Genomic DNA, 13812 nt, shown 5'->3' on the forward strand with positions numbered 1-13812 from the left:
TATTTTATTTTTGTGTGGTCACCTCATTGTGTAGCTCCATGACCTGATGATGCTGGATGTTTCTCCATGTTTCTCTAAATATTTGATGAAAGGAAACTAATGTGATGATGTGACCTGCAGGGGGCGACGTGAGTCCAGGTTGACATGGGCGGAGAGCCTCCTCTCCTCTCTCTCCTCTCCTCTCCTCTCCTCTCTCCTCCCTGTTTTCCAGCGATGCTGCAGACTGCCTCCTCCTCTTCATCATCATCACGGCCAAGGCTGGATGTCTCCCTCCTGCTTCCTCTCCTCTTCTTCACTGTCGAGCTCTTCTTCACCAGCCGGATTACCGGAATCTAAACGGTAAAGTCTACCTTTTCACACCGGGGGATGGACGGTGGGTGTTTTCTCTCTCTTTCTTTCTGTCTCTCTTTCCTCTCAATCTCAATGTTAAACAATCTCAGATGAGCAGCAGTGATAATTGGATTTATTGACACTGCTGCATCTGCTGGAGGGACTGCGGAGCATCCTGATGCTGATGATGCTGCTGCTGATGTTTGTAGTAACGTTGTTATTTTGAAGTCATTTAGCAGTTGTTTCCAGGAGTGCAAATTCTAATACTGTATGTTGCATACAGTCGAGGGGAAAAAAGGTAACCTTTGCTATAGGTGGGCTCACCTCACTGTGTGTGTGTGTGTGTGTGTGTGTGTGTGTGTATAGTGGGGTCAGAGTCTGGATTATTCTATCACATGTTTGTGTTTCAGTGTGTGTCCTAAAAGCAGACCCAGCCTCCTCTCTTCTTCCTTCTTCCTGTTTGGGGATCATGTGTGTCAGATGTATTTACTATATTTAGAAGCTATAAAATGAGGAACAAGGCATCAGGAGCTCAGTGAATGAACATCAGTAGTAGTGAAGAGACAGATGGATGTATGCTGGTGTGGTTTTTGTTACATTATGTAAAATGTGACAGTGAAGCGCCGAGGAGCACCAAGGCCTCAATCTGTGATTAGAAACATGAACGGTGGTGATGCTGCATATTTGTGCAGAGGCAATTTACATTTGCATGTCACATTAACATTTTTCCAGCATGTAAGCCCTATGTTGCTCTTGCGCCTTAGTGTGCCTTCACCTGTAGACCTTTGAGAGGCACACACATCTGTATGCTGTTTCCATGTGCTTAACAGAAGGTCTTATTTGAGCTTTGGTTGGTTACACAAAGAAGTCAGGGCCACTGAAGCATAAAATGAAAGAGAGGCTGGTGTCAATATTTCATGAGGGATTCCGGTTTAAACATCAAGTGAAGCTCGCTGGACAAACGGAGGCCTTGATCTGTGCTCTGCTTCAGATATGTGGCTGCTAAAAACTGAAAGAGATTCTGTTTCGCCGAGAAAAACAAGTGGTTTGAACGCACACTCGCACATTCAAGGATGCACAGATTTCATAGTGATGAAGGTCTCGCCATCATGCTGCATATCAGGAGGCAGGTGGCGGCGGGGTGAGGTGCTGAACAGTGGGGGGATGGGGAAACATGCTCAGGGAAGCATGTGATACAAGCATAAATTTCCTCAATCTCCTGTCAACACAGGAATATTATCAGCTGTTGCAACCATGAGAGGAAAAAAAGCAGGGAATGTAATTGAAAATGGGGGGAAAGGGATGGAAGTGACAAGGCCAATGCGGGAACGAGCCTAACACACTGACAGCCTGCATGTACATTAAACAGTATGTGTTGTGTGGGTGGAAATAGCAAATGGGGTGATAAAGTGAAGTGAAGAATATCACTTCAGTCCCTCAGGCTACTTGCACTGTACTTTTTTCAGCCAGTAACAGCAGCAGCATCCTTCTTTTTCTGGCCCGAACTGTGACACTCAGCTCTCCAGATATTTGTGAAGAGAAAGTGAATTAAAAAGTTTAATTATCTCTGTAACACTTTCATTTCATCCAGCATGGGAGACTGTGAAGCAGAAAATTATGAAAACCACAGTATGAGCAATGTGACACTAAAGTAGGGCAGCTAGGGTGAAAAAAAGATTCCTTAAAGCCAGCCAGGGTGCATTTTAGGGTTCTGAGAGATGTTACATGTTGACATTAGTCTAACTTCCATTTGTGCCTTTTCTTTTCATTTGACAAATTATTTACATGGTGCCAGATATGTGGACTGTCTGTCCTCCAGTTGGGTATTGTAGTGGTTCTCAACCCTTTTTTTGTGTCAAGGACCCCTGAGTTAATACACATTAGGTCACGGACCCCCATTTGTTAAGATTTTGCTTCAGGGAGCTCCATCTGAAAAGATTTTGGTTGTTAGATATGATTAAGACCAAAATTCTATAGCTGAGATAACCGTGGAGGAAGTAAAACCTATGATCGTCACTCTTATGACTCTTACTCACGTTGGGCTCACTTGTGAATTAAATAGTGAAAAGAAATTATTTTTCTGGAACTCCCTCAACAACCCCTGGCGGTCCCTGGACCCCTGGTTGAGAACAACTGGTTTATTGTATCCTTGATATTTGTATCTTCACAAAGTATTAAAAAGAAGAAAAAAAACAGTTCCGAGCTAGTGAGTCATGTAAAGTACAGTACTGTATACTTGTCAGCACTGCATTGATTTGGAGTTGTAAATCAATTGAAGGGATGGAGAAGCAATCATGGCTGCAGCAGAAACAATCCTGTTACCAGACTGCTGCTTCTCTCTTGAACAACAAGACTTCATTTATTCAGTTTCTCCAATCATCTCTTGTCATGCAGGCAACATGCTGCATGCAAGAATCTTAACCGGAGCTTCTTAATCGGCTGTTTGGTTACCCAGAGAGAGAGTTTGTGTGTGGCTTTATGTGGTTGGATAGCGGTATAGTGAGAGACCTGGTAGGAGAGGCGGAGGGAGAGGCAGGTGTAAGGGAATCTGATTCATTGGTTTCTGCTCTGCAGTGCAGGTGCTGAGGCAGCATTTAGTGTAGTGTGTTAGTCTGTACTCCAAACAGCCCACTGCTGTATGTGGGCCCTCTTTGCATTCCTCTTTTGAAGTGTACTTTCAGAAATATGAAAGAAAGAAAACATAATAATGTTTTATTACCAATAGTATTCCCCGCCTGGTTCTAAAACATGCAGTGAACTCTATTATCACACTACAGTTTTATGTTCATAAGAAGGGAAATGAGAGGCTGTTTCCTGCTGTGTAAGTGAATTTATTAGGACATGAATGGGGAGTGAAGAGATGAGGAGGAGCAGTAGTCAGTCAGGTTTCATTCTAATCAGCTGATGAGTCAAACAAGAATTCACTTTAGCTCTGCTTTCACCACAAGTGGTTTTAAACAGGTATTTGGTTTTGCACATCCATTTTCAGTCCTGATGATATTCCCTTTAGCGACAAGTGCATACCTGAAATAAAATATCTTTTATTTCCTTCTGTTTTTGTGACTTGAAATGAGTAGGTAGGCACAAAAACTGTCAAGGTTCTTTCAAATGGGTATGACTACTTAAAGGAAAAACATAATTAGGAGAATAAAAAAAAAAAGGCTGATTGATGGTACCTTGCTCAACTTGACAACCAGAGCTGAATTATGACAAAGACGTGGCGAGGTGGGAACTTAATGTGCAGGTGCTTTTGATGCTCTCTGTGCTGTACGAGAGGCCACTCAGGAAATAGGTCAATTGCAGACATCCTTTATTATGTGCTTAGGCTGAAGACATGAAGGGAGACAGCAGAAATGGAACACCACTGGGTTGTTCCAATTTATAATCAGAGGCCCTAAATATCAGAACAAGTGAACACACCTGCTGGCTGCTAATAATCACTGGGTTGTTATAGCAATTATTAAATGCAGCTCTTATAATCAGTGAGCGGCCACACTGTGGTACCATGTGCATCAAAAGCTTAAATCCATTTTAACAGTCTTAAACTCGATAAGTTCTCCTATAATGATCTCAGCAGGGTAAGTCAGTCACACATGGTACTATCTTTTCCACACTTAGAGTTCCACATCAGTATCAGTTTGTCTTTTAACAAGTTCCTCAAGACTTCTGCTGTGCAGAGATCACGTGATTTGGGGCTAATAGTGCATTGTGCTTTGCAGATACAGGCAGTAAGATCAGCACAGGGAAAACTCCAAAATGCAACAGTGGCACCAGAGTTCAGAGACAGCCTGTCTCATATAATTCTTACATGTAAACACTGTAAATGTGTAGCCATTTATAGCTAATGCAGGAGCAATCTGTTTGCCACAGAGCACAGCATGCTGTCATTATGCCACAAACCACACAGCTCCTCTGCATGAATAACAAAAAGATGCTTCTTTTCATGTCAAACAGTGGTGACGTGTTGTTGTATCATTGTTGTGCTGTTGACTGCATGTTCTGGTAACATTTCATGTATTTACAGGAGGTTTTCAGCAGTGATAGGAACAGTAAGCAATGACTGATGCAGAGGGAAAATGTTAGGGATAATAGAGAATGACAGTTGCCGCAGAATGTAAATGATTTTGGGATAATAAAGTTGCTTCTGTCCTGAGAGAGTATTCACATTTTTAAGGAGACAATCTCAGAAACTACACTGAAAGGCTGGTGATTAAAGCTGAAGTAGGCGAGATTGGATCAAATATGATTAAAAAAAGTCATTTCTATAAAACAGTCGCTATAGCGTGAGAGTAGTACATGAAACAGGTAACCTCTAAAAAAAATCATCTGCCTCTGTGTCGTCCGGTGTCCTCCGGTGTCCTCCGGTGTCCTCCGATGTCAACCGGTGTCCTCCGGTAGGCAGCACTGATCAAATATTAATCAATATTATGTTACTGTAATGCCTATTTCTCGTCTCAAATGTTTTCAGAATCATCTTGTAGTGCACGGTTTAGCTGTAAAATTAGAAAGTTTGTGACGCCACTAACCCTGTAAAATCTGGTAAAGGAACACCAAGTTCCGGTCACATGACCAGAGCACAGCCAATAGGAACGCTCTCTCAATGAAATGACCTGTGATTGGTCAAAGTCTCCCGTCACGGGCTAGATTTTTTATAAAAACAGAGCCATGAGGAGGAGCAGAAGTCTATATATCTCTCAGAACACTTGAATTACAATATGCTGAAAGGTTATTATGGAATTTTTGCCCAATGGTGCCAAAAATATACTGCCTAATGCCACTTTAAGCAGAAGCATAAAACATCTAGTCTGATAGTCACAGACACAGGTAGAGACAGTAGTGTCCACATAAAAATGATAATATCATCCACTTATATTGTCTAGCAAGAGTGAAATTAATTTTGTTGACGATAAAACAAAGAGTATTAAAAGGACAGACAATTCAAATGCATATGCTCATCCATTTTTTTCCCTAAGTTCAGTGTTGCCTCTTGATAATTAGCCAAAGATAATTAGCTGAGTAACTTCTAGTTAGAATCATTACAGAATGTCAGAATGTAAGTGGAATTTCTTTTTGACCTCAGAGGTTAATGGTCTCCCTTTTGCAGTCTTTTCTCCTCTCTGGTCCTCTTGATAAGTGATGTTCTTAAAAGCTTACCTTTGTGGTATTCTCCTGGAATGATCGGTTAGCTTTTAGTCAGTGGAGAAAATCATTTTGGCAAATAACAAAAACCACTAATAAGGTTTGTCCTACTTTTAGGTTTTGCAATCATACATTCTTGGATGGATGGCTCCTGAAACTGGATGAGACAGAATCACATTCGTTACACAGATCTGAGAACATGTTTTACATTGTTCCCAATGATCTATGGAGTCAGATCAGTCTCAGTATTAATGAATGCACACAGAAGGATTCGCAAATGTATTTTGTGTTCTACATATAAATGACTCTATCCTCAAAAATATGTTTCAGTGCACACAAAAATAGTTATTTCCTTTTATAAATGAACTTCAGAAGGCTGTTGAAAATATATGGCACAACAGAAGAAGTTAATGGTTCTGTGTTTTCCACTGAGTATGTGCTGCTAAAATAGTTTATTCAAGGTTCTGAATCTGTCTTTTATAAGTGTTAAATACTTTCTTGTCATGTCATCTCTCATTTGTTGATATTTAAATTTGTTATCTTCTGTTTTTATACAGGATAAGGACCCCGGATGTCGTGAAGAACCATCTTCCAAATTAGACATGATATTGGATATTCTGATTATTGGCATATGGGAAAGAAATGTGAAAATCCATTCTGGGCTCCTGCTGTGCCACTAAGACTCTTTGATGGGTAAACGGACCTTTTCCTAATTGATGCCATGGATGATTGATTTTCAAAGTGCTCTTGAGGATGCTGTAAGCTCAGAGCTGTTTCCAAAATGAGTGAGCAAGAGCCCTTCGATGAGGGGGAGCTGAGGAATAACAACCAGCAGGGTGGCGTGCCGACTGAAGGCGACGCCAACGCCAATGAAATCCAGACAGAGGACGGTGAGATGACGGGTGATACTGGCACTCTGTCTGGGCTCGTGACTGATACGGCACAGCAGGACAAAGTCATCATCTGGGGCACAGACTCCCAGTGTGACGACCCTGACCTGGCTGAGTTTGAGATGCTGGAGTGTCAGGAGCTGGAGGCCTACCTGGTCGAGGATGGAGAGGATTTTGTCGGGCTTACAGACCGGAAAGAGGCATCACGCAGCAAAGCTACAGTAGAACAGGTGGAGAGAAAGTCTACTCTGCCTGGCGCCAGTGAGCAAGAAGAGAGCAGAGAGGCGTCTAGGACTGAGTTAAGCTCAGAAACCGATGTCTTTGTGACCTGTCTGTCCACCATTTCAAGCATGGACACTGCTATGGACACTGCTGGCAGAACCCAGACAACAGACTCTTGGCACGTTGCCTCTGGTCCTTACTCAACCATCTCAGAAGACTTGACTCTGGTTTCCCAGACTGGCAACAGCATCAGCGAGAGAGACAAGGCCTCTCAAATATCTGATCATCCTCCCCTCTCCTCTGGAAAAAGCACAATACACAGGAACGATGTGGACATGAATTTGAATTCAACAGTCCACTCAGAGGATGTGGTACCAATGGCACAAGTGAGCAATGGAGTTGATCTGTGTCAGGATGTCATTGACGAGCACAGGGAGAACAATAACCAGAGAAATAAAGCAGGCAATACCATTTCAGAGGGAGGATGTGATCGAAGAAGAAGTTCAGAGCACAAGGGTTTACCCGCTGCAAAAATATCACATGAAGAAAGCACTAAAATGGATAAAAGCACACAAGCTGATGAGGCCCCTGATGCGAACTACAGCCCACCCAAAATGGGTACAAAGGGGACTCAGTCATCAATTGAATCCAAAGCCATAAAGAAACAAGGATCATTTGATAACTCGTTGAAAAACCAAAACTCTTTTGACAGGAGTATCAAAAAGCAGCCATCGTTTGAGAATACTTTAAAGAAGCAGCTCTCCTTTGATAACACCTTAAAAAAGCAGGGCTCTTTTGAGAACACCGTCATCTCCGGCTCTTCAAGTCTGGAGAGGAGGAAGCCGTGGGGAAGCCCCAGTCGGCCATCTACTCCTACTTCCCCTAAAACAACCTCCTGTTCCCCCAAGAGACGGCCGTCCGGTTCTCCAGCCAAGGTCCAGAGCATCAGGGCGCTGAGCCTGAAGCGCAGCGACTCCCCTCAGAGAGGTTTAAGTCAAACAGTCAGACCACCAGGTAAGACCAGTTTGAGCAGCTGCATCCCTAAACCTGTCTCGTCCCAGCAGAAAGAGACAGAACCCAGGAGGTCTTCTCCTCCCCAGAAGCCTAAAAACGTCCGACCGAAAATCATCACCTACGTTCGAAAGAATCCTCAAGCAAAACCACAAGTGATGGACGCCCCACTTGAAGCCTCGGCACTAAGACTGTCCTCTTACTCCAGCCCACCAGCTCATAAAGATCCAAACGTTGTACCTCAACCTAAATCCACACCGGTGCTATGTTCCTCCAACCTGCTGTTTGACAAATATCGACAGGAGATGCAGAAGGCGGGGTACTATCCCCCAGGCATGGCTGCCTCTGGGGTAAAACCTCCGAGCAGCACCATCCCTCAAAGGCTGGGTGGGAAGTCGGGCAGTTTTCATGAGGATATGTCTGAGAAATATCTCCAAGAGGTGAGAGGTGGTCTTTTGATTTGATATACAATATATATGTAATCTAGTTTATCATTGCACCCCATAACAAAACTATGTTATATCATCTTATTGCTCAACTTTCACTGTATTTGTAATGTTCCTCCCTAGCATGTTTCCCAAGATGGAGGCAGTGTCTACCGCTCACCCAGAGCTCTGAGGCCTCAGCTGGGGTTAGGGGCCGTCACCAGGCAGCCTGCAGCCAAGACAAGAGTTCAGCAAACAGGTCAAAGGTCAGACCCGGCGCCAGGCCAGTCCGCTCATGCAGTCGGAGCGTCCACCCAAGGCTACCAGGACCCTGCAGGTGAGATGGTGATCTGCTGGATTAGTTCAAAGTGAAAATGGACATGTGGTGCAACGTATTCCCATACAACAGTTCATATGATATCTTACGAAAAGTTATTCCTCATTTTTTTCGTGCGTTTTCCTTCTAATGTCCAGCGTCAATTTCCGCTCCAGTCTTTTCAAAATAAACTTCTGTCTTCACAGGAAACAACTTGGTTATGTTTAGGCATGAAAGCTACTTAGTTAGGTTTAGAAAAAGATCGACTTTTTGGGGATTAGGCAACAAACTACTAAGGTAGGTATAGGCAAGAAAACTACTTGGTTAGGTTTAGGAAAGATCATAGTTAAGTTATGTGACACCGGAAGTGGCGTAACTTAATTACGGAAGTTACGTGACAAAAACTACTTAGTTAGGTTTAGGAAAAGATCGTGGTTTGGGTTGAAATAACTTCAAAAGTGGCATAACTTATGTACGGAAGTAACATGACAAATAAATCAACGTGGACTTCTGGTTTCACAAGGGACACGAACACCAGTCTCCTGGGCGAAAGTTAAGTGTTTTTTGACCCGCCCATCCACCCCAACCTCCTCCCTATGTGGTGTTCGTACTTTCCCGTTCACAATTACGTGGATTACATACCAATTGATTTTGTGTGATGATAATTACAGTGCATTTGCTTTTCGTAGTTATAGATACAAACAGTGTATGAGAACAGCCTGCGTGGTGTATGTATTAAGATCGTTAAATAAAAGAACAAAAGAGCATATATAACATGCTGCATACTTACATGCTTATGTTGCCAAACAAGGAATGGTTTTAGACCATTGTGTGAAAATTATTTTATGAGAGCTTTCTCATCTCAATGCTTTGCTATTCTGTGCACATCCCGTCCTCTTCTTGTCGAGCTGCTGAGAAGTTATCTTCTTCGGCTCGCTGAATGATTTACCTAATTTCTTCCCCTGTCATGCTTTATGGATGAGACTCGGCTTCGAGGCTTCTGGCACCTAAACTCTTTGAAGTGCAAAGCACTTGATAGAAATGTAACTCACACATACTACTCTCCTCTTGCACTACATATTTCTACCTGCTCATATTATAGGTCATAATCTAGTAAGCTTCCACATATGGTGCCCTCTTATTTATGTGCAATTTCATCACTGTGCGAAGGTTGTCATATGTTTTCATCTGTGTGTCATCTTCATAGCTGTGTGACATTAGTGGAAGTGACATGAATCCTTCTTTTTACTCATCAGAGCAGACATGACTTGTGTATTAGTAGTGTAGTTAGTAGTGTATTTCTTGCATATTCTTTCTCAGTAAATCTTTTGAGGCTATTTATATCAGAGTGAATTATAGTTTTAATTTTAGATTGACCCACTGCTATTTTAATATTGCATATTCTCTAATCTACTTCCAGGAGAGCAAAAGAGGTCAGGAGAAAGAGGTCCAGAGACCACCCCCAAGGGCGCCCAGCTCAAACCAGGCCATTCTGGTCTCCGTCCTCCAGGCTTCTCAGGCCTGCCAGCTGTCCGTCTGGCCTCCTTCGGCTTCGCCCGGACCTCCGGTGTCTCGTCTGTGTCCAGCAACCAGTCAAACGACAGCAGTCACAGCGATCCCTGCCGACCCTCTCAGCGTGAGTCACGCTCTCTGCACGCATTGCATATGAATCAGGGTTATACGGTTTTTACTATGATGTGTCAATCTGATATTCCACATTTATGTTTTATCGCAACTGCATCTCCTTTGTAGTTCACCAGTAGTCGTGGCTGCCCCTGCTATCCTCTGTTAATATAGCAACAGCCACTCGCGTCTTTCATTTTTCATTTATTTATCGAAAGTAGGCGCTGAAAGCTGCTGCAGCACAGATGTTTCCACATCTTTAAGTCGCTCTCCTCCCTCTGCTGCCTTTCCTCAGCCTGCATAGTGTAGCATTTTGTCAGGATCAGATCCTGGTGCTTTCTGCAGACTTTATTTCATCTCATTACAAATCTCTTGGAATTGTGATTGATGATTCTCTGTCTTTTAAGCCTCACATTCTGGTGAAAAACCTTAGGGTGAAATTGGGTTTTTATTTTAGAAACAAGTCTTGCTTTTCCTTTGAGGGCAAAAAGAGGCTCGTCGCTGCCACCTTTAAGTCTGTGCTGGTCTACGGCGACGTTATATACATGCATGCGTCTTCTCAAAGCCTACACACGCTGTCTACCATGGAGCACTGAGATTTATTACGAATGTTAAAGCCCTTACACACCATTGCTTTTTTTATGCTCGGGTAGGATGGTCTGCTTAACCACCCGTAGACTGAACCACTGGCGTATTCTTATTTATAAGGCTATTGTTGGTCTGCTTCCATCTTATCCACAGATCTACATCCTTCAAACAAGTACGGGAAGTTACTGTCTTTGCTCCCAGGACTTAATCCTATTAACTGTCCCCAAAGTCCGTACTGAACTGGGAAAAAGGGCATTCAAGAATGCTGCTCCCTGACAAAATTACCTGAATCTTTGAGAGCTGGTCTCACTGATTGTGCTTCTAAAAGACTTGGAAGAAAGCACACCTCGCTGTAGATGTTTTGAATGCTCTTGAAAAAGAGATCTCAATGAGTCTTTACTCCTGGTTAAATAAAGGTTAAAACATTTTTTTGGAGAAATCAATGCTGGTAAAATTCACTTGACAAGCGGATTATCTCTGAGTGTAACAGAGATATAAAAATGTGTCAGAACAAGCTGAGAAGTTGCCAGTTTATTACCACATCTACGGAATATAAGCAGTGTGTGTGTGTGTTCTATTCCAACATGGAGCTGCAGCAGATTAATTTGTTCATAATGCTGACTCACACCAACCATTGTCTGAAAAATGCTGAGACACACTGTGAAAGAAAATCATTTTTTCCCTCCTGCATTTTCTCATTTATCATATGATCCTGTTTGAGTCAGACACCTCAAACAGCTTTACTCAATCAGTCTTTAATTCTTTGCTAGTTTTTATCATAAATATAAACTAACAGAAATCAAATAAAATTTATTCAAATCACCCAAAATAGATGTCCAGATAAGCTTCAGATTGGTCTGTTGCCCTGTGGCATCTGTACTGACTGCTGATTGGCTGATTTGATGATGGGGTTACTGCCGTCCTCGCTCAAGTGTCACCCACATTTGTTCCAGCCTTTAGACAGCTGACTGCTGCCTTTCCCTGCTCGCCACTTTTTACTGTCTTATTCTGACCTGCTGGATTCAGACGCTTCCTTAAGCTTCTGGTGCAGCCAGGCGGGGTCCTCAGAAAACAGCTGCTGTCTCATGCAGGGTGACCCCCCTCCCCACCTTCGACCGTAGAAGCTGCTTCACATGTCAGCAGCAGTCTCTTCTTCCCTATTTATAATCTCTGAAATGAAAAAGTGGTGCCGGCTGCGGTGTGTGAGAGTCAGGGTGTGGTAGGACAGGATAATCTGTGAAGCTGTTTTTACTCCCGACACCTCCGACCGACCTCTTTCTTCCTGTGGATCTCCTCCTCAAACTTCGCCCCCAGTCAAGTCAGATAATGGTCTTTCTTTCTGCTTCAGCATCCTTCCTAAGAGTCTCCAATGTACACTTTACTGGGTTATTTTGTACCTTTTTTAACACTAATTCTTCAGAAAACAACAACAGCTCAAGATGATAATCAGCAGTTCTGTAAGTGTGGCCTGCTCTGTCTTTTATTGTCATCTCTGTTAACTCTCTGTTGTTAAATTGGTAAACAAATTACAAACTTGCTGTGTTCCTTTGAGCTGCTTCAGTGAATAGATTGGTGTCTACCAGATAGTAAAACGCTTGGGAGTAGCTCAGACAGCATATACAGTACATGATGACTGGCAGCTTGCATGGCAGTGTTTCCCTCCAGGCTGTTGGCTCTGACAGCATCACTCTATTAGTATGCCACCGTATGCCTCGAATGCAGCAGCCTCATTCACCCGCGGACGCACCTCAGCAAAACGTTGTGACTGCGGGAGTGAGTACATCCTTCCGTAGGGAACATCAGGACGCTGGTGACATATTGAATTCACCTGTCCAGTTAGCTCAGTGGGAGCACACAGTATGCTCACCTGTCTGTTGTACTGTGTGCTACTCGGATGGTGAGATACAAGAGTTAAGTTCTGTGTGATTGGAGCTAGGGTGGGTTTGTCAGCTGTACTCACAGTGCTTAGATGTTTAAGTGACCCTGAAGGCGTTTTGAAAGAGGGTATTAATACTAGGTAGTGGTGTTAAAACAATTATAATTGAGAATAGGCTATTCCGTTCACATAAAATTAAACATTTAATGTAGATAGATATACTTTATTGATCACAAATTGGGATGGGAAGTTGTTTATCAAACAAATATTAATTTGTTCAAGATTCTCAAATTTGAGGATTTGCTGCTTTTCTCTGTTTTCTCTGTTCATCATAGTCAAGTGAATATATTTTGATTTTGGACTGTTGGTCAGACAAAAACAAGCAATATGAATACTACCTTGATCCCTATTTTGTGACATTTTATAGACATGGTATAGCTACTAGTGACTATATGTACTTTATAATCCAACTTTATGCTGTGCGTAGCAGTTCCAAGTGAGACTTCTCAGCAGTTGAAGCAGCACAAATCTCTGAAGCATGTTATGAATATAAAGGGGAACTACGCCCATTTTCAAAATTCATGCATATTATTCATATGGTCTAAAACAGTCCAAAAATATAACTATATAAAACTATAAATATAACTCTCTCCCAAATCCAAAATCTAGAGAGCTAAAATCTAATTTGTGGTGTTATAGGGTAAAGTGTGGAACTGCTCCATAGACAATGAATAGGGAGAGATGTTCTAGATGACACTGAGAGCACCCAGGAGAATGTTCTGAGTGTATGGGGACATTTTCAGTTTCACAGCTGATATCACTAATAGAAAAAAATCTCTATAGGTATGTAAAAATAGATGCATTCATTCATTCATTCTCTATGGAGCAGCTCCAGACTTTATGCCCTATTATACCACAAGTTTGAGACTTACTTCTCTGGTTTCTGGCTTTGAGAGAGCGTAGCTCATGTTCACAAACATTGATTGAACTTTACAAGGCCATGGAAATAACAAATTTGAATTCTTATTTTCGGTGGTGTTCCTCTTTAAACCTCTTTTCTTGTGGATCAATCCCTCAACCAAGTCATGTCCTGCAGGAAAAAAGACCACCAGACACCATCCTTTTCAAAGTCTATCCGATCGTCTGGTGACTGAAAGGGTCGTTTTGTTTCTTTAGTCCGTCTTCTCAAGAGGAGATCTGATCAAAACTGTGAGGTGTAACAGTGCAGACCAATTTCTATTTAACTACAGTACTCTGCCTTTTCACAAAGAGCTTAAAAACCTGCTACATGTTCAACAGTTATTAGTTGTTTAAAATGTATCTTGAGAGATTTCCCTAAAAAAATAACAGAGTTCACATCCGTGTGCTACTGCAGTCTTACCTTTAGAGTTA

General features: G+C 42.4%; 1 protein-coding gene across 3 annotated transcripts in view; it reads left to right on the forward strand.

Moving 5' to 3' along the window:
- The first annotated feature begins 208 nt into the window (after nt 1-208).
- Nucleotides 209-13812, forward strand: part of mtus2b (microtubule associated tumor suppressor candidate 2b) — a 34047-nt gene continuing 20443 nt past the window's right edge. For 2 of the 3 annotated variants that reach the window (XM_074640369.1, XM_074640372.1), the window contains exons 1-4: nt 209-339; nt 6027-8032; nt 8162-8354; nt 9754-9969. In XM_074640369.1, the coding sequence (XP_074496470.1) occupies nt 6251-8032; nt 8162-8354; nt 9754-9969 (2191 nt within the window). In that variant the 5' untranslated portion in view covers nt 209-339; nt 6027-6250. Of the gene's footprint in view, nt 374-6026; nt 8033-8161; nt 8355-9753; nt 9970-13812 lie in introns of all 3 variants that reach the window. The other variant, XM_074640371.1, reaches the window with a different exon arrangement.

This window comes from Sebastes fasciatus, chromosome 7, assembly GCF_043250625.1.
Source record: "Sebastes fasciatus isolate fSebFas1 chromosome 7, fSebFas1.pri, whole genome shotgun sequence".
In the NCBI taxonomy this organism is placed as follows: domain Eukaryota; kingdom Metazoa; phylum Chordata; class Actinopteri; order Perciformes; family Sebastidae; genus Sebastes; species Sebastes fasciatus.